Source organism: Canis aureus, chromosome 5, assembly GCF_053574225.1.
Source record: "Canis aureus isolate CA01 chromosome 5, VMU_Caureus_v.1.0, whole genome shotgun sequence".
Lineage (NCBI taxonomy): Eukaryota > Metazoa > Chordata > Mammalia > Carnivora > Canidae > Canis > Canis aureus.
Window position 1 is genome coordinate 13899704 of NC_135615.1, and position 21562 is coordinate 13921265.

The following is a 21562-nucleotide window of genomic DNA, read 5'->3' on the forward strand; positions in this document are numbered from 1 at the left end:
AAATCTAATAGCAAGACAATGTGATCCAGCTATGTAAATTCACAAGTTGCACGGAGTTTTGCTTTTTTTTCTCTACTTCACCAAAGCTTCTCTGGATCTTATCATCACTAAAACCCCCCAAATCTCAAATTCCAACATTCTACTCTTTGAATATAATTCACTTGCTTAGATACGGAACCCCTGTCTGTAGCTTACAAGCCTCTGCAGGGTATCATTTCCTTTCTGAACTCACCTGATGTCATTTTCTCCTCTTCTAATATGCTGCACCCACACTGGCCTCATTTTACTTCCTGGAATACTTCAAGATCCATTCTGCCTCAGGACATTAGCACATGTTGTAACCTCCTTCTGCTCTGCTATTTCTCACATATTTTTCAAGTTTGGCTCCTTCTTATCCATCAAATCTAGCTTCAATGGCACCTGCTTAGAAACAACTTTCCTTACAAACTTATCTATGTGTTTCCCTCCCTATTTTTTACTAAGACTTCACTGTTCACTTCTTTAATAGCACTTGTAATTTTACAATTTTATATTTGTTTGCTTGCTGTTTCTCCTGAAAATACAGGAAAAATATTAAAGGGTAAAATTAAAAGAATTTGTTTAAGACCACACAAACAACTAAAGAAATGTAATGACATTAATGCATTTGATGTACATTAACTAGACTCCCCACTAGACTATGAACTCCTTGAAGGAGATGAAAAACTCTCTTGTTCATGAATATAAGTGTAGCTCAAAGCATCATGCCTGGCGCATTCTAAATTCTCAAGAACTATTCGAATAAACAACATGAGAATAATTTATCCTATGTCTTTCAGTGATAATTTTTCCAAGACATCTCACTCTACATTTTACCTTAACCAAAAAAAAAAAAAAAGATGTTCAGAACTTGTATATCATGAATATTGGCTCAAAAACTCCGAAGAAAATTCTCCCATGACTCCTAACTCTGGAAAACGTACAAGGGTGGTAGAAAGGGAGGTGGGCGGGGGGTGGGGGTGACTGGGTGATGGGCACTGAGGGGGGCACTTGATGAGTTGAGCACTGGGTGTTATTCTATATGTTGGCAAATTGAACACCAATAACCAATAAAAATAAATTAAAAAAAGAAAATTCTCCCATAAGAAAGCATATAAGGAAAAAAAAAAGAAAAATAAAAAAAGAAAGAAAGCATATAAGGCATGCCTGGGTGGCTAAGCAGTTTGGCGCCTGCCTTTGGCCCAGGGCGTGATCCTGGAGTCCCGGGATCAAGTCCTGCATCGGGCTCCCTGCATGGAGCCTGCTTCTCCCTCTGCCTATGTCTTTGCCTCTCTCTGTGTATCTCTCATGAAAAAACAAATAAAATCTTTAAAAAAAATCATATAATTAGAAATATGCACATTGTGAAATGTGCACAAAAGATTCTAATCTATAGATAATAAAGTATACATTGCATGCGCATCTATATATGTATATACAGATGTATATGTATAATTATGTATGTATAATTGCATGTACGTATGTGTACATATATCGATGTGCATGCATGTATCAGTGGTGGAAGGGATGGGAAAGAAAAGAACAAGGCTAGGGTGGTGGAAAGACAAAAGAACATAGTGAAAACGGCTTCTAACAAGTTTTTTTCTACTGGAAGGAAAACTGCTTAAAAATCACTCAAGAAACGTAGTCTTCTCTCTTTATTAGATGACTCCTTAAGGATGTTTTCTGATTATAATGAAATAAATATCACTGAATTTTATTCTTATCTTTATTTATTTACAAAAGAAAAGAACCCAGGTATTTAGACATTCACTTTAACGCAGCTGTTCATTAAATATATCTGAATCCAAGTCTTTCATCATTTACTTCAGTTGATCCTAGAGCAGGGACGGTAGACATAGCCCAGAGAGGGGGTCTAGCTCAGGTTCTATCTAAATGGGCCTAGGACCTATGCCTGTGGGTGCCCTGTCTGGCAAAAGTTAAAGTAGGTGTCTCGGAATGCATAGTGAGCTCTACCCCCTGGTTTGTGGTGGAGAGTCCCTGTTTATTCCAGTCATCATATAATTAAAAATACGTTCCCTTTCACTCTCAAGTGTCCTGGTTAAGATGGCAAATACAGTCACCCTAACCATGGCTCCTTATGAATGTTAACTATTAAACGCCAGGCAGGGATGGGGATGCGGTACCAACAAGTGTGTGTGTCTGGAGGGAGGGATGGTGAAGAACGTAGGCAATCCAATCCCCACCTCTGTCTTCCTCCAGCCCCTTTAAACCTGGTTCTACCCTTGGCTCATTAGAAATTGAACTGGCAAAGAATTTTATCCTGAGTGTGTTCAATTAATGCACATATGCTGTGTTCGACACATTTCGATATTTGCTGCCATTTCGACTTTACGTTTGCAATCACTGTGTCGCATTCATTTAGTGTCTCATTTTTTTAAATAATAAGTTTAATTTTTATTGGAGTTCAATTTGCCAACATATAGCATAACACCCAGTGCTCATCCCGTCAAGTGCCCCCCTCAGTGCCCGTCACCCAGTCACCCCAACCCCCGCCCTCCTCCCCTTCCACCACCCCTAGTTCGTTTCCCACAGTTAGGAGTCTTTATGTTCTGTCTCCTTTTCTGACATTTCCCACACATTTCTTCCCCCTTCCCTTATATTCCCTTTCACTATTATTTATATTCCCCAAATGAATGAGAACATATAATGTTTGTCCTTCTCCGACTGACTTACTTCACTCAGCATAATACCCTCCAGTTCCATCCACGTTGAAGCAAATGGTGGGTATTTGTCATTTCTAATAGCTGAGCAATATTCCATCGTATACATTTTTTTTTTTTTTTAAGTCTCAGACTTCGTTCTCATTTAAAAGCCCAGTTGAAAGACCTTATAAATATGTAAAGCAGGAAGTTCAAATTACAGTCAGGTAAGTCTCTAGTGACTGATGTTCTTTCCAAAACAATTAAAAAAGAAAAAACTCATAAAAGCAGCACATTTCTAAGGCACCCTCCCCCTTACCAGAGATCTCACCCCGAGTCCAGACTGGACAATGCACTTTTCGTACTGTATTTATTTTGGATCTTTACCACTTCCTGGAGGCCAGGAGGAGGCAGAGTGGGAGGATCCAAAAAAACTCAGCGCCACAGCCATTTTGTTTGTAAGGCAGAGCGAGCGGTAGGATGGTGTCCGCCTCCAAAGGTTTTGGGGATAGAATTTTTAAGGGGCGCGGGGGGCTTATGCCTATTGTTTTAAACGTGACCGCTAAAGTCATTTCGTTTTCATCCTTTGCACAAAATGGCACTTATCGCTGCTCAGGAATTCTATTTTTACAAGGAATGGAAGCTGTCTGGGCTGCAGGAGTCGTGAATCCTGCTCACGGATGACCGCCTTCTCGGGTCCCCAGCGATGCCAAGGCAGACACTTCTCGATGGCCATAGTTGCTCAGTGACGGTAGTTTTTCAATGGCCGCGTTTGGAGCCGAATGACGGACGGACGGGCCGAGCGGCAATCTGCATCCGGAGAAAAGCCTCGCATTCCGCGAACGCGCGGCTCGAGGGGGAGCGCGCCCCAGGACGCCACGAGGGCACTCTCCGGGCTCGGGGCAGGCGCGGGTGCCATTGTTTTGCAGTGTCACTTGGTCGCGGGCTTAGGCTCGTGTCGTCGGGGTGGCTGTGCTTTTAAAAGCCCAGTGTAAAATGGCACACACACCGCATTTTTTCCGAGCCGCGGGAGGCGGGGGCGCGGGGAGGCGCAGGCTGCGCGGACGCCGCGCTCCAGCCAATCGGGCGGCGCCTGCCCGCGGCGCAAACTTGTTAACCCGGCGGCTGCGGCGGCCGCTGCTGCTCCTCGCTCCTCGCTCCGCGCCCCGCGCCCCGCGCCCCGCGCCCCGCGCCCCGCGCCGCGGTGCCTGCGACGCCCCCGACGCCCACGGAGCCCGGGGAGGCCACCCCAGCCCGCCCGCGACCATGGGACAAACTAGTACTTCCCATTTACCAAATATTTTAAGGATGTTTGAAGACCCGTACGCTGCCGGGAGGCTGCTGTTTCCAGGGGCTCGAGGATCCAGCCTATATTGTTGCAATTATTTTTCAAGAACTGCCTTCTCCTTTGCCTGCACGAATGGTAAGTTTGTGATTTTAAACGTTGATGTCGTTACAGCTCTGAAGGAGCCACCGGGTAAAGAGGATTTTCATTGTGTTTCTTCTAACAAAACCAATCTTTGTATTTTTTTTTTTTCTTTAGCTTTGATCTCTCTGCGTATTCCACCTAATCTTGTCTGGTACATTTTTCACTAAAATGTACTAAAAAAAAAAAAAAAAAAACCCGCAGTTGTGGGGTTTTTTTTTTTTTTCATCCCGAAAGCTAAATATTTGTGAAATAAATTATACTTTAATTACTGTGAACTACAGGGGAACTCAGCTATTTCAAGATGGACTTGTTTTGTGCCAGCAGTGTTGGTAATGCCAAATATGTGCATATCCTCTTTATAAAAATTATGTATTACCTAATTTGTCCAGGACTAAATTATCAGCAGACAAACTGTGGATATAGTTTTGTTTCTTCTCTCTTTTTTTCTTTTTAAATAGGCCTATTGTGGTTTTCTTGATGGATTACTTGGATACAAACTACAGGAAAGCTGCCCTTGGTATGATGAAGGTGGAGATTGACATAACCGGGTTTATATTAAGTTATGGCTGTTACTAAATAGTGGATCTTTTATTTGCTGATCAGATCTAAACTTGTATTCCATGATATTAATTCTTTGAAGCTCTTCATTAGATAATCTTTGCAGATCTATCGTGTTTTTCTCCAAAAAGGTACATTTGGGAGACATTTTGTAATTTTTGGCATTTTTCTAATTTTTTTTTCTTTTTTGCACACGGTAGGAGATCTTTTTTGTTTTGCATTGATCTGTGTTGGTGGCGCTGTAGTGCTCCTCAACAATTTATGTCAGTTTCACTAAAAGAAAAAAGGAGGAAAAAAAAAGAGGTGGGGTAAGATTTGATCTATTATCTTATCCCTTTATTTCCTTAAAGAAAGTTCAATTTGGTCTGAGGAATTAATTATTCAGTTGTATTATTTAAATGTTTGTTGTGAACTGTGAACTGTGGGTTGAAAGCAGACATGTCGTCACAACCCGTCCAGGGAGCATCAGGGACAGGCATGCAGTTTGCAGTTTTATCTGATCTGATTATCGCTAGATCAGAATTTTTCAATAATAAGCTGTTGGCTTACCTTCTCTTTTCTCGGTAATATTTTGCATTTTCTTTATATTACAACACTATACGTGTTAATGTCTTTTCAATGTAACAAAACGTTTGAGTTTTAGTTCACTCAACATTGTAAAAGTTGAATTTCGTATTGAACCTAGGGATTTCTTAAATAACTATTCTAAGTTTCTCCTGGGAATTTTCTAGTAGTTTGACGTGGAATAATGCCTACATTATTATTTATTTTGAAGTGATACTTCCAATTGAATTTATGTATATCCTTGTTTTGAAAAGAGTAAGTATTCTAGAATAAGATAATCTTTTGAGAATATGTACACAACTGCTTCTAACTTTAAAAATATTGGTATTCATGTGTCTAAATGCAGGTAAATGTTTTTCATCTTTGTTCTTCTTGAGAGTTATCTGATTAGAGAATATGGGGTTTAGGCCCAAAGCCTCCCAGGAACAAAATGTATATTACAATATGACATAGGTTATACCCATCCCTGTGAACATTTTAGTTGTTTATGAAGGTAGTAAGTATAGCCTTCTTTCAAAAAGAAAGTGGAAGGAATCTGTAATCATACCTAAAAACAGATTATTTTGCCAAATAAAATAAAAACAACCAAAATACTATTCAAGACCACCTTACCAAACGATTGAATAAATTCTTGAGAGAGTGAAATTTCTGGAGTTGTTGTTTTTATTCACTTTGAAGTAGGTAAAGGTTATTTCACTAATCATTTAAAATTCTGAAGTAAAAGAATGTGTGAAAATGACTAAGATTAGTATTTCTCATTTTTGTGTCCATATAATTTATTTGTATAGGACTCTTTCCTTGAACTTCAAAAATAATTATGTATCATGTCCATATTTTGTTTATACTATACTATAAAAATTTGAAAATGTCCACTGTAACATTTTATCCCTTTATAAAATTTAAGTGCCCCCATCAAGACTAGTTTTGACATTATAGATTATTTATAGAATGAAATACAGCAAGTGTAAATATACTATCTAACCCTCTGGTTATTCTGGAGAGTTTAGTTCTCTGAAGTTGATCTACTGAATAAAATAAACTTCCCACTATGTTTGTTGCTAAAATATTCTGCTATTCAGCTGCTGATATATTTTAATCTGCAAAAACTAAAAATATTTATATATTGTAGCCCCCCTTTTTAAAAACAAACTGATGCTATGAAGTCCATATGTAGCTATGCAATGCTCTTTGTTCTCCTACATCATTGACTATTACATCATTGATTATGAAGTAACCATTATAGTTAAATCTTCACTTTTTAAAATCATCCATATATATTTATATTAAAGGTATTATTTTATATGTGACTCTTACATGACTATGTAGGTAAGGAGGTTTAAACTACAAGGCAAAAACAATTTATTATTTTATATTCTCCATTTTTAAATCCACCTTGTGCTTCATTTTAGCTCTGGAGTCTTTGGACATTAATTCTTTTTTTAACTGACAATATTTTTGTGAGCATTTACTCATGAGTTTGGTGTGATTTAGATTAGAATTATTACAAACTATGTTTTTATCATGAAAAAAATCTTTATTAAGTGTAGTCTAGAGAGAACTCAGTTTTCCATAGTAACAGTTGCTAGATCGTGAACAATAAAAAATTATTTTTAAAAAATCCTGAAATGTCATTTTAGTTAACAATTTCTTTCTTGCACACCGTTTTATCAGAGATAGTAGCAAGTAGTAAAATTGACTACATTAAAATATCATACCATATTTTTTTACCCTGCCCATCCCTTTGGTGAAAGGGAGGGGTCATTGAGTAGTGAAATAGCCAAAAACAGGTTGCAGAAAAAATAAATAAATGATGCCAATGACATGGAAAGTCTAAATCAAATTCTAAACAATAAACCTCAGAAAAATTAACTTGAAATTATGGAGTTTGGTCAATAACAGAAAAAAGCTTTAAATTTTATTAAGACTTAATGTAATAAACCAATACAATTTCCTTATTTATTTATTTGTACTCATTAGTATTGCTAAAAATTGAGGAGATTTTCAGGTTAGCCAAATGTATTAAGAAAGATGAGATAACAAAGGGAAGAGATATTAAGATGACCTAATATAAATGCTAAAAATATTAGCCAGGACCAATCCAGTATACCTTGGAATGAACTTCTTTAGAAGAAGGAAAAATATCTAAAAATTTTGTCCTCAGAAAACCAAGTTCAATACAGACCTGAAATTTTACATTTCCAGTTCTACCCACTTCTTATGCATATTTACCCCTGCTGTTTTTTGGACATATCATTACTTCCCACAAGACCATACAGATTCACTACTGTCCTCAGCATGGTTGTGCAAGGAAAGAGAAGGGGGAAAGTAATAGACAAAATGGGTATTTGCAATATAACTTTTTAAAAATATATTTCCAAAAAGATTCCTTTTTTTTTAAAGATTTATTTATTTATTTATGAGAGAGAGAGAGAGAGAGAGAGAGGCAGAGACACAGGCAGAAGGAGAAGCAGGCTCCATGCCCAGAGCCCGATGTGGGACTCGATCCTGGGACTCCAGGATCGTGCCCTGGGCCAAAGGCAGGTGCCAAACCGCTGAGCCACCCAGGGATTCCCCCCCCGCCCAAAAGATTCTTAAATGGAGAGTCTAAAGAGAAAGTAAAGCAAAGAAATTATCTCTTTATGAAAAAGATGAAAGGGTTGGACTTTATACTTGATTTTTTTCAACATTTATTTTTATTTGGAGAATTATTTATTCTAGATTTTCCTAGCTATTATTTGCTACTATGCTAAGATGCTGGGGTATAATATTAAGAAGAGGTAAGCATCCCTGATTTCATGGAGTTTATAGTCCCAAGAAGATTCAAAGTTCTAATCTAAGGTGTTAGATATGGGGGTTCCCATTTGGAAATAAAGGCCAATGGGGACTTCTGGAGAAAATATTAATAGTAATACATTTAAATACAATCATATGACAGTCATATGATTTAACAAGTGTTCTTCTATTGAAGCACCCTTATTTGGGTACCAGATATATTCACACATGAATAGGGAAAATAGCCCTCAGATTTTAGAGATAGCCCAAATAAATGCTGTGTAAATAGACAGTTAACTAATTCAAATTTCTGTTGCAAAGTGAGAAATAAACCTATTTGCTTGTGAAGAGAAAATGGAGAAGATCACTCTAGTAGTAGGAATTTGGGGGTGTGTCCTTGTAAAATCTACTTAATGAAAACTTTTGAATATGGTAGAGCTTCATTTTGTACATTTTATTCACATTGTCATGAAAAAATGTCAATGTGAATATAAATGAAGCAGGGAAATACATTACAATGTTAAAGGATTGTATCAAAATTAAAATATTTACTTTTATTTTAAAATCTTTTGTAATATTTTTAGTGATAGATATAACAGAATTTTAAAAATTAAAACATATTTTAATTTACAAAGATAACATACTTACACATTTAGCTAATAGTTTATAGTTAAGCATGTCACATATGGAGCAGGAAAGTAAGACTGCTGTTATATGCAGATGATCTAGAGACGGATCTCTTCATTAAGGATTCTCTATATGTGATTTAAGAAGATATCAAGAATAAAGTCACCAAATTATTTTGTCAAAGAGCCAATTAATTCATACTAGCTATAGATGTATTAATGTCATTTAGTTTGCTTTTGTACTAGCATGGAACGTTACTGATAGTGACATAAAAAAATATGGACATTTATTATTTCAGTTAAATCAGTAACCAAAAGCAAGCCAGTTCTATGTTTGGTTCAGGAGTCCAACAGTGTTACCAAGTTCCTTAGCAAGTTCCATTCTTTTACATTGAAACGTCAGCAATGTCTTTCCTCATAGTCACAATATAGCTGCAGCAGCTCCAAGTGTCATAGCCTGATACTACAATTTCCAAAGGGAAGAGAGTTTCTCTTAATGCATCCCTTAAGGGAAGAAATTCTTTTCCAGTGACCTACAGCACATTGCTTCTTACAGCTCATTGACTAGGTCTGTAGGACATGTTCATACCTTACCCAGTCATGGACAAGGAGATTAAAATTCCCACAATTAATTTGGCTAGGGAGGAGCTCTTGGGAGGGTGAATACCTGCTCAGTATCCAGTGTTCAATATTGTTAACTTCTACTTGGCTTTGTATAAACTTTAACTGCTTTGCATGAACATTCTTGAGTGATAAAACATAAATATCTGTTTTCACAGAGACCAGCCTAGACAACTAAAACCAAACATTTAGTTAGAGCTTACTATGTTCCAGCTTCTAGCTAAATGCTACCTTTATTATATTCTTAAATTGTCACACAAACTTTAGAGATAGGACAATTATTATACCCATTTTACAGATGAGGTAACTGAGGCTTAGTAAGTTTTGGCCCAGTAAATGAAAAAGCTGGAGTTTGAACCTGGGAAGTTTGAGATCAGAGGCTGTATACTTACCTACACTTCTATACTATCATATTAGACATTTGTAAAATTTATGTTCTGTAAATGGAGATATTTCAAATGCACTATACAATGTCACTGTTTAAATGAATCCTCTAGTGAATAATTTTATAGATCTAATAATATTTTCTTAAAAACAGTAAATGGCCCCCTAACTTATCAGTTGTATGTATTTGAATTTTTGTGTGCTGAATTTGCTGAAGCCACACTTGTATTGCATCTTATCTTTTGAGGAACATCTCATGAAATTCTTTTAGAACTTTGATTTTTTATAAGGGGAAAAAAAAGGTCAAAGACTAGACATTCATTGAAGCTTAGAACTGGGTGAATTCATGATTCATAACACTAGGTCCAAATAGAATGTTGGCATCTCTTTCACAACTTACAAGTTTAATTTTATGTATAAAATGTTTTGATCTTAACCAAGTTTGTGATGTTTGGAAGTCTACGCCTCTGGGACATTCTTGGGAAATGCAATGCGCTCTGGATCAGTGGATCTCAAACATCATTGTGCACCAGAATCACCTAAAATGACAGATTGCTGGGCCCCACAGTGAGGGTTCCTGGCTCAATTGGTCTGGGGCAGGACCTGAGAAGCTGCATTTCTGGCAAGCTCGCAGGTGCTGTGGTCCTTCAGCCATATCTCACCCTTTGAGACGCCGCTCTAGAGAATCAGATGGCACCTACAGTGGTAAATATTTTGATTTTGAAATATGCCAAACTTAAGAGGATGTCATTTAATATTTGGCAAATACATGAATATAAATATATTGAAATATTGAATCGGGTTGTCAGGACAGCCTCACCAAAAAGGCAGGAGTTGAACAATGACCTAAAGGGGGATTTTTCTTATGCCTCAGCATGAACATCACATTTCAGATTGATTAGCCAATGAATCAAATATGTGTGTATTTTTAACCTTTTTTTTTTTTTAAATAGCAATCTACAATTTACAAATTATTTTTAAAAGCAGGTAAAACTAGAACTTAGTTATGCTCAATAGCAAGTTACATCTGAGAAAGACTTCTGTATCTGTGGCATTTTTCTGGTTTTTCTCAAGACTGTATCCCCCCCAGCCACTAATGCCCCACATTCATTAATAGGGTGTGGTTTCCATGAGAGTGAGAAAGAGGCTGCCATGCTGATGACCTATATTTAGCTATGAAACTCAGGCCACTGCCTCAATCCACTGGAAACTCTCCAACCTCCAAGACAAAGGTCACGACCTCCAGTTGAAAAATACTATCACATGCCAAGGAGCGAAGAGGACCTTTTTCATTGCTCCACTGCTTTGACACTTAAGAAATTTTGGTTCTGAAGGCCTTTGCTCATTTTTCATTAAAGTATAAAGTCTAGGCACCTGGGTAGCTCAGTGGTTGAGTGTCTGCCTTTAGCTCAGGTCATGATCCTGGGGTCCTGGAGTGGAGTCCTACATTGGGTTCCTTGCAGGAAGCCTGCTTCTCCGTCTGCCAGTGTCTGCCTCTCTCTCTGTGTGTCTCTAGTGAGTAAATAAATAAAATCTTTAAAAAAAAAAAAAAGTATGAAGTCCAAAAAACAAACTGCCAGCATAAATGAGTAAAAGACCATCAACAAATTCAATGTCCTTAACATTCCCACGAGCCTATATAAAATTTGAGTTATCCCTTCATACCACTAGAGGCTTTGTCAAGAAGCTAGCAGGAAATAACCCAAAGAGACAAGAGTATTAAGTGTGGATGCTGTGGTCCAGGATCAAAAAGTTATTCAGCATCTATATAATAATAAACTCAGATAATTTTACATGGCCTAAGCCTGCCAAACTGTGCTATCCAACACAGTAGTCACTAGCCTCCTGTAGCTCTGTAAATTTAAGTTTGAATTAAAATAAAAAATTTAGGAGCTACACCTAGGTAGTGGCCATCAAATTAGACAACAGATTTATGGAACATTTCTCTCTTGGTCTCTTCAGGCTACTCTAACAATACCATAGCATGGATGGGTTATAAGCAACAAAAATTAGTTATAGTTACGGAGACTGGAAGTACAAGATCAAGGTGAGCAGATTCAGCGTCCAGTGAGGATCATAGTGTCCTGGTTCATAGATGGCCATATTTTTGCTGTGTTCTCACAGTAAAAGGGGTGAGGGAGCTTTCTGGGGTCTGTTTTACAGAGGCACTAATCCCATTCGTGAGGTTTCTACCCTTATGACATGAATTACCTCTCAAAGGCCCCACCTCCATATATCATAATACTGGGGGTTAGGATTTCAATATATGAATTTTAGGAGGACATAAGCATTCAGTTTATAGCACTTTCCATGTTTGCAGGAAGTTCTATTGGATGGCACTGGCGCTCCAGACCATGGTAGGCTCACGCTGTTGCAACAGTGGTTCTTACCTGTTCCTATAGTTACAATTATCCAGAAACTTAAAAACAAAATGCTTGCACACATCCCCAGAGATTCTGGTTGGTCTGGGATTGGATCTTGGCATAAGCATTTTCCAAGCTCTTGCCAGGATTCCAATATACAGCTGGAGTTGAGAATTGCTAAGTTACTCTATTGAAGTAAGGCACGAAACCAAAATGAAGAGGTGAGTAGATTAGTGCTGCTACTTCTCATCCCAATATCTCAAAAGCTATAATCTCATTTCCTAGAAAGTGAAGAAGGTTCAAAGCAAAATAAAGAATAACTGGACAGTCGGGCCAGTTCTATGGGCTGAAATATTAAGTTGACCACCTAATGAACACCAACTTTAGCTGGAAGGAAAACAGCCCAAAAGCCACTGTTAGTCTTGCATACTGACAGACTATTCTGAAGTTAATTTGAGTTTTTAAATAGTCTTTGCACTATTACTTGATTATATACCTTTCAGCTTTTTTTTCCGCTTTATGCCACATTTATAATTTACTGCATACAGTTGCCTCCTTTGGCATCTAGTAAACATTTTCAAGAAGTTAAGAAAGTTTTACATATCTATAAACTTAATTTTTAAGTATGGTGATTCTTAAGTTCTCTGTACTGTTTCAAGTATATCTCTGTACTACATATAACTTTGTAGGAATTGCACTTTAAAGTCTAAGAGGCTGACCTCTTATTCCAATAGGTGGACCCCTTCCTTATTTCAGGAATCCAAATAGGCTGTACACACTGTGATAGGAATTAAAGAGATCAGTCCATTCAAGTGTATGGATATTGCAGCATTATTAGAGAGGCTCTCATTATTGTCTGCAGCTACTCTCAAAAGTCAGTAAGTCAGATAGCCTTTCCAACAATTAAGGTTTCTTTTTTACCTGCTCTTCACTCACTAAATAAATACTTACCGAGCTTCTACTGTGTTAAAAACAATAGCACCAACATTGTGCTGAGCCTTAACATGTTACAGAGAAGAGAAGCAGTTGGGAATTGGGGTAAACTGCATGGAGAAAATAACTTTTGACCAGAGCCTTGAAAGACACATAGACTTTCAATGTGTCCAAGTTGAGAGAAGACATTCCAGGTAAAGAAAGCAGTGTGGACAGGCAAGAAAGACAGAAAACACATAGCATTTGGAAATAACCAGAAGTCCAGTGTGGATAGAAAGTTAGCTATAATGTGTGGGGGTTAGAGACTGGAAGAGATGCACCTGTGATGATAGCTTGGCACCAACACGCACAGGATTTGGAGTCCCGGACTAGGGAATCTGGATGTCATTATGGCCAGGAGAACACCAACTCAAGTGCTCGTAATTAGCCAAAAAATGGTGATGGGATAAGTAGGAGGAAAGTAGCTCTTATGTTACCATTTACCCACCAGCCTGAGTAGAGGAAAATTTCAATAGTCTGGATCTTTGGCCTGATATTTTTTTTTTTTTTGCCTGATAAATTTTGATGGGGAGAGTATGGAGAATTAGCAAAGGTTGAAAAGTTTGGAAACATTTTCAGTTAAGTGTGGACACTAGGCAGCAGGGGGCAGCATGAGGGCACTAAACATCCAAAGAGTGCATAGGGCATTTGTTTCTGTAACATTTCTTGACAATTATAAATTTACATAATGTAGGCTACTTATATTAATAATAACTTACCATTCTTTTCCCCAAAATGAATAGAAATTAAGAGAAAAAAGAAAAGTAACAGACAGGCTGATGGCAGAATGATATTGCTGTTTGAGAGCATAGAAATGAACAGTTGTCTATGTATTATTTCCTTTCAGAGTTCATATAAATTTGAAAATCCCTAAATTTCAATTGGAAAGCAATTGGTTTTCATTTAGAAAACCTTTATGACTCTTAAAGGTTTTACATTTTTTTGAAGTAACCTTGTTCAGCTACACTGCATTCTTTAAAGAAACTATTAGAAAAAAAGAAAAAGAGGAAACACTTGAAAATAAAATTTTAGTTAAATAATGAATAGAAATTTTAATATACCTCCTATTTTACATACCAAATGTATGGAATTTTAAATTTTGGCTTTGTATGCTTCTGAAGGTTTGGACTTTCAAATGTAATTTTTTTCTTTATATCTAAAATTTGAGACTTTCTATATTAAATTTCATTATATTTTTCTGGAGAATTTCATCTCTTACTAACATTTTCAAAAGTTTGGATGGCTCATGATAGTAAGAGTAGAAAATTAGAAGTTTCCATGTAGATTTCTTTTTTAGCTCTGGAATTTACCATTGTGAATGCTACATTACACCCACCAGAAAATCACCATCAGAGATTTCTCTATCATTGCATGAGGAAGACGTATACTTCTCATATATTACACACAGAGAAACTTTCTATTTGTTCCTTCATGATTTTCTCAATGCCCATCACGCATGTTTAGGAGGCTGTGATCCCTGTTCCCTTATTTCACCTTTCTGTATATGCTTCTTTCCATGTATTGACATGGTATGTTCTACTTGTCACTTTAAATGCCCCATTAAATTGTTGTCTGACTATTCCATGATTGTTGAATATTGATTTCTCCCTTCATTAAGGAAAATCTGAAATGATGAATAAACTTTTGGTTTAAGGTAATTTACCTGAGGGGCTTGGGGTGTTGCAGTCAGTTAAGCATCCGACCCTTGGTTTTGGCTCAGGTCATGATGTAATGTAAGGGTCATGGGATCAAGCCCCAGGTCAGGCTCCATGTGCAGTGAGGAGTCAGCTTAAGATTCTCTCTTCCCTCTGCCCTTCCTGCTTATGTGTGCTCTCTCTAAAATAAATAAATCTTAAAAAAAACAAAAAAACAAAAGATAGTTTACCTGAAAACTATTCCTTAAATATCATGAAAGGAGATGAAAACAAATGACTTTATAAATTTATGAAGCATTTCCTGTATATTTTATTTCAATCATTTGTAAATCTGAAAATATAAAAATAAAAAAAAATTCTTTAAAATGTTACCTTTCAAACCAGGATTACCAGGATATACACACAGGTCATGCCCTGGTGTTTGTACAAGAACTAAGCCCATTAAGGGAAGTAACACCTTTTTCTTTTGTATCTCCCATGGTTCATCATAAGATGCTTGCTCGGACACAGGGCCCAATAATTGAAACAACACAGGGAAAACTTATTAAAGTATATGAAACGCAATCTAGTTTTTTGATGTTAGATTTAAATGTACTCTTCATCCTTTCATCATACTTTTCAAATTGTGAAAGTGGTTAAATTGTTACTATTATTGTACTGGTTGTTGCTACTTGGTATTTTTTTCAGTGCCTACATAATAGTATTGTGTTATTTTCTTAATTTATTACATAGAAATTCCATGCTCTTTTACAATGAGAATTTCAGGCTAATTGCTGATCTTTTACTACTAGAATTATTATTTCTGCTTCAACTTTTGTTCTGAAGTTTGTCTCTTTCTTTTGATATTAATTCTGAATCTTTATTTTCCAGTTTTAATGATAAATTTATAAGCTACATGGATTTCTCAGTTCATATGTTTTTTCCTCAGTTCATATTTGACCATATTTATGGCAAAGCTATTTTTACTAAGCATCCTCTAAGAACTTTTTGTTTAAGCATCAAAGTGTTACTAATTATCAACTAACTAACAGAGCATTACCACTCACTCAGTGAATTTATTCTCCCTAGGGCATAGCTTCCAGGATGTTATTTGCTCCTAACATTCTTCATAGGAGCTTTCTATACTATGTAAACATATAGCCAGGAAACACTAAAGGCATAATCAATATAGAAATCATAACCTCAAATTTAATGATCTTTTCTTAGCTTTTCACATTTAAAAAATGTCATATATCCTCATTTTTTTTCTATCAACAGTTAGATAAGGGGAGATATTCATAAAATTTGACAATTGGAAAAGATGGGAGGTATCATCAAGTCCTAGTCCTTGTTTTCAAAGTTGAGACTGAGGCCAAGGGACATTTAGATCAAGATTAAACAGCTAGCTGGTGGTAGAAGTAGAATTGGAAGCTACATCTTTTAACATAAAATGTTCATAAATTACCACTCAATACAGATGATATAGCCAAGCATGGCTTATTTTTAAATTTTAATTTATTGATGACTCAATTATAAAAATGTAACATGGCTTAAAACCTTTTCCTTCCTGGGGTGCCTGGGACACTTAGTTGGTTGAGTGTCTGCCTTTGGTTCAAGTCATGATCCTAGGGTCTTGGGATCCAGGCCCAGTCAGGCTCCCCCCAACCCTACCCTACCCAACCCTCCCCAGTTTTCCATTCATGCTCTCTCTTCTCTCTTTCTCTCATAAATAAATAGAATCTTTTTAAAAAATCAGTTGAAAAAAAGTTTTTAAACCTTTTCTTTCTAAAAATAGTCTTAAAAAACCCACATGCTAAAGGCAGTACTGTTAGAAAGTTATTCGTTTCTCTACATTTAAAATAGTTGTTTTTATTCCCACTGAGAATTAACAAAATAGAATTTTAACAAAGACCATTAGACAGAATATAGTTCAAAATTATTCCTGAAGAACAATTATTTTTCAAGTAGACCATGAAAGTTTATTTGAAGCAGCACAGATTCTGAACAACCCAAGAAAATAAAGGCAGAGAGTTCTATTAAGATGAAAGAATGGAAGTAGGTACTAAAGAGACACATAATAGTGTCCGCTACAAGCCTGATAAAAGAAATGTGTATATGTATATTATGTGTACATGCTAGCACTTTTGTGAATGGAAGGCAAAAGATAGGGTTCGAAAAATTATTCAAGAAGGAACACTTTTTCATTTGGATAGCATTTCCTTTTGAAAGTTTGGGTTATGGGGGGATCCCTGGGTGGCGCAGCGGTTTGGCGCCTGCCTTTGGCCCAGGGCGCGATCCTGGAGACCCGGGATCGAATCCCACATCAGGCTCCCGGTGCATGGAGCCTGCTTCTCCCTCTGCCTATGTCTCTGCCTCTCTCTCTCTCTCTCTCTCTGTGACTATCATAAATAAAAAAAAAAAAAAAAAAAAAAAAAAGAAAGTTTGGGTTATGGGATGCCTGGGTGGCTCAGTGGTTGAGCGTCTGCCTTTGGCTCAAGTCATGATCCTGGCATCCGGCATCAGTTTCCACGTGGGGGGCCTGGTTCTCCCTCTGCCTATGTCTCTGCCTCTCTCTCTGTCTCTTTTATGAATAAATAAATAAAATCTTAAAAAAAAAAGTTTGGGTTTTGAGTATTTCTGTTCAAAGAAAGGACTAAACAGCCAGTGTAAACCCAGTTTAGCATGTATGTCAAAATGAAAGTAGTAAAGACCTGGTCCAGCATACTCAAGGGCAACCACCTTCCTACCCTATACTGACAACTATTCCTTAATTTTTCTTTGAGAAAAATGCTCAGCTTTTTAATGAAATAGTATTATCTAAGAATAATTACTGAAATCTTACTACATATAATGACAGGTACTGAAGCTGATAACATTTTGTAGGGATTAAACAAGATAGTGCATGTAAAGCACCCAGCCAAAGTAAGAACTCAGTAAATTTGCTTACATGACTTCTTTATCTATTCCAAACAATACTTGGAAATATGAACTATCTCCATGCTGCAGAGGAGAAAACTGCAACGCACAGAAGTTAATAATTTTATTTAAGTTTACAGAGCTACAAAACCCAGATCATGTCTGACTATGGATCTAGTGTTCCAACCACTACACTTTAGCCATTTGTTTTCTTAGCATGTTATCTGTTAAAAACTTGGAATGCTGCTTTTATTTATTTATTTTAAGATATTATTTATTCATGAAAGACGCACAGAGGGAGAGAGAGAGGGAGGAACAGAAACAGGCAGAGGGAGAAGCAGGCTCCATGCAAGGAGTCTAACGTGGGACTTGATCCCAGGTCTCCAGGATCACACCCTGGGCTGAAGGCGGCACTAAACTGCTGAGCCACCTGGGCTGCCCAGAAAGCTGCTTTTAAAATTGGGGGGGGGGGGGGGGATTCAGGGGAAAAAAAAAACATTTTTATTGGTTTTCTGTTCTAAATAAAGTGATGAGAAAATTTTGAGAAAAATACATTAAATTATAAAAATTTATAATTGTAAAAATTGTAATACAGATATGTTTCTTAGAACAATTCAAACATACTATAGATTTTATAAACTTCTATTTTGTGCTAGACACTCTTTAGAATAACTGAAAAAACATATGGCCAGGCAAATTAAAAGGAGTGAAAAAGGGTTATTGAAATATAAAATGGGTGAATCTCAGTGTTGTGTTAAAGATTCCCAATTTATGGAAATGTTAAAAGCACCCTAGTCCACAATCAGATCTGCTGTGATCAGCTGCAAGATTTGGATAGGTCATAGATTTTCTGTTCCAATGTGTTATTTGGGGGCATGTATATGTATGTTCTTCGTAGCAACTGCCATGAAATTGAAATAATATATTCTTCCTTAATATTTGTATTTGCAGATGTCAAAGATTTTTCATTATATTATCTTATTTGTTTATTGTAATGGCCTAAAAAAGAAAAACAAGCATTATTTAGACTAAGAATTTAGGCTCAAATTAAATCATTTCTATAGGGTCATACTGCTGGTAAATGGTAGACATAGATTAGCATCCAGCTCTTCAAACATGGAAGCCAGTGTTCCTTTCACTACATAATGCTGTGTCTCACTGTACCATGTTGCTATTTTGTTTTTTTTTTTTTGTTTTTTTGTTTTTGTTTTTTCCATGTTGCTATTTTGAATGCAAAATGTTACTTATGATTTGACTGTTTTTACACAAAGTACTCACCCTAAGGGAAACAGTAGCAGCCTGTATCAGAGAGGCCCTGACCCCTTGGGGAGCTTGCTTGACCAGATTTGGAGATTGAGCCGTCACTGGCAGCCACCTGATGAATCATTTGGCAATTTGCTGTGTGGGGGAGTGCGTAGCAGAGCTCTTTGTAGATTTAAACATAGGAATGATACAAAGCTATTAAAGGGAAACAAAAAATTCAAGGAGATGAGTATATTTTATATAACTTAGTTATATAAAGTATATATGTAGGTACACTCAAATGTAGGTAGATAGATATTTTGTTGGTCTTTGATTTCATTTGAGGACATGTTTAACTTGGCTTTGTTTTGTTGACTTAGCGCTTTATACTGTATATACAGGGGGTGGAGGTAGGGGTCGGGGGGGGGGTGGAATCAGAAAAATAAAACAATCTATAGGATAAAATAGGATTAAAGTGTCCTGTAAAAATAGCTCATGTTTATTGAGCGTTATTTTTGTGTCGGGTCCATGATAAAGAGTATGCATTCGTGATTTTACTGAATCAGTGTATCAACCTACATGATAGATTCCATTGATTCCTATATTATGGATGGAGAAACCAGAGTTTGAGTTAGAATAAAAGTCTGGATCAAAGTGGTTCACCATGTTCTTTTTGAAAGAAAAAAATTTTGGAAAGAAATGTAGCTAAACATTTTGGTTAATTTGGTTAATATTTTGGTATTAAATACCAAATATATTGCTAAAGTATAGCAATCTGCTTAATTCTGTGTCAGAACTCTGTTCAGTTTTATAGAAGTATAAAAACCTATTTTATTTTGCACTGTTTCACAGGATAGAAATCTTAACTGGTAATAAGGATGGTACTTTACATTTATGAGATCTTTGTACTTCTTTCAAAGTTCATATGTCAGACTTCATCAATTAAAAGAATAACTTGATCAGAAAAACTTTCATTTCCTTGAATTGCCTAGATCAGAATTTTCCAAAGTGTGCTTTCACAGAATTAAAGATAATGAATGATTGATAGTACATAGAAAGGGGTTGCATGGTTAGAGAAATTTCAAAAATACTGTGATAAGCATTAGTAAATAGATTTATTTTCTGTCCTGATTCTATGCATTGTGAGCCCAGACCTATTTTTAAAAGAAAGATAAAATAGTATTTTTCTAACTCACTGGTTTTGTATGTAACTATGTACTTCATCTCAGAGTATACACTCTGGGATTGTTTTATGGATCATGCTTTTGAAAAATGCTAAACTGGGGCACCTGGGTGGCTCAGTGGTTGAGCATCTGCCTTTGGTTCAGGGTGTGATTCCAGGGTCCTGGGATCGAGTCCCACATCAGGCTCCCCACAGGGAGCCTGCTTCTCCCTCTGCCTATGTCTCTGCCTCTCTCTCTCTCTCATGAATAAATAAATAAAATCTTTAAAAAAAAAAAAAAAAAAAGGGATCCCTGGGTGGCGCAGTGGTTTAGCGCCTGCCTTTGGCCCAGGGCGCGATCCTGGAGACCCGGGATTGAATCCCACGTCGGGCTCCTGGTGCATGGAGCCTGCTTCTCCCTCTGCCTGTGTCTCTGCCTCTCTCTCTCTCTCTCTGTGTGTGTGTGACTATCATAAATTAAAAAAAAAAAAAAAAGAAGAAGAAGAAAAATGCTTAACATCTCGGAAGAAATGCTTCAATTTTAGACCTTAAATATTGATATTTAAGATATTTAAGACCTATATTTGCCATCAACTCAGAATGACAGTAAAATTGTTAACCTTAATTTGTGTAGACTTAGCACTATTGTTATTCAGAGAACAGAGGGATGCCTGGGTGATTCAGTCAGTGAGCATCCAGCTCTTGGTTTCAGCTCAGGTTATGATCTCAGGGTCCTGGGATCAGCTCTGAGCCAGGCCCCATGCTCAGCAGAGAGTCTGCTTGAGGGTTCTTTCTCTCCTTCTCCCTCTTCCCTGCTTGCACACACTGCCCCGCCCCCAAATAAATAAATGCATTTTTTAAAAATGTAAAATAAATAACAGCAAACATTTGTTCTGTGTCTCAAGCTATGAAAATTCAAACTCATTGTTTATTTTAAATGTTCTACTAAGGCAGTATGTATTCTTGTAATAATAAAGAAACATCAGTATACTTTATAAATGTCCCTGAAGAGGGTATGCTTAAATGAGTTATTGCATATTCATAGGATAAGTATCTGTCAAAAAATAATCTTAAAGACATTTAATGAGGTGACAATATTCTCAGATTATATTTAGAAGTGAGGGCCACAAAACAATATTCAGTATTATTCCAATATTACAAAACAAGCAAAAGAAAAATAAAACCCGGAAAAGACTGGAAGAAACAAAAACACCAAAATGTTAACTTGATTATAAAGAAATCAATTAAACCCAAAATATAATATCCAAGTACATGTTTACCATAGTGTACCTGTTTGTTTTCTGTTGTTTTCTGGCTGAGGAGTCTAATGTTTGGGAAACTTAATTCAGAAGAAATCTTAAGATCTGGACATGACAAGTGTCCTTATCACCAAGGATTTGAACAGACTGGGTTGATTTTTTGTTTACTGATTTCTGCAACTTTAAAGATGGTAGCTATGTTTTACTTCCTCCTGTAACCAGGATTGTGTTGTGAAATAATAGAATGTATTCTTTTTTATTATATCTCATGTGGGAGGTGCTGATGAAAGCTGCTCAGTCCCTGGCTATGTCCTGATTTTTGGCCTCCAGGTGCTCTCGCTTTGTGGGCAAGTAACATTAAAGTATCACAGAAAAGTAC

The 21562-nt window shown here is 36.7% G+C and overlaps 1 protein-coding gene and 1 long non-coding RNA gene across 8 annotated transcripts in view; one reads left to right on the top strand and one right to left on the bottom strand.

Annotated features, from left to right (window-relative positions):
• The window catches only part of LOC144313706 (uncharacterized), a 151998-nt gene that overhangs the window by 123467 nt on the left and 6969 nt on the right, over positions 1-21562 (bottom strand). For all 7 annotated transcript variants that reach the window (XR_013379327.1, XR_013379325.1, XR_013379326.1 and 4 more), the window contains exons 2-3: positions 11010-11147; positions 8653-8759 (exon numbers count right to left, since the gene is read on the bottom strand). This is a non-coding gene — a long non-coding RNA (uncharacterized LOC144313706). The remainder of the gene's footprint in view (positions 1-8652; positions 8760-11009; positions 11148-21562) is intronic.
• The window catches only part of EPC1 (enhancer of polycomb 1), a 92398-nt gene continuing 74743 nt past the window's right edge, over positions 3908-21562 (top strand). The window contains exon 1 of the mRNA XM_077896887.1: positions 3908-4104. Within this exon, the coding sequence (XP_077753013.1) occupies positions 4102-4104 (3 nt within the window). The 5' untranslated portion in view covers positions 3908-4101. The remainder of the gene's footprint in view (positions 4105-21562) is intronic.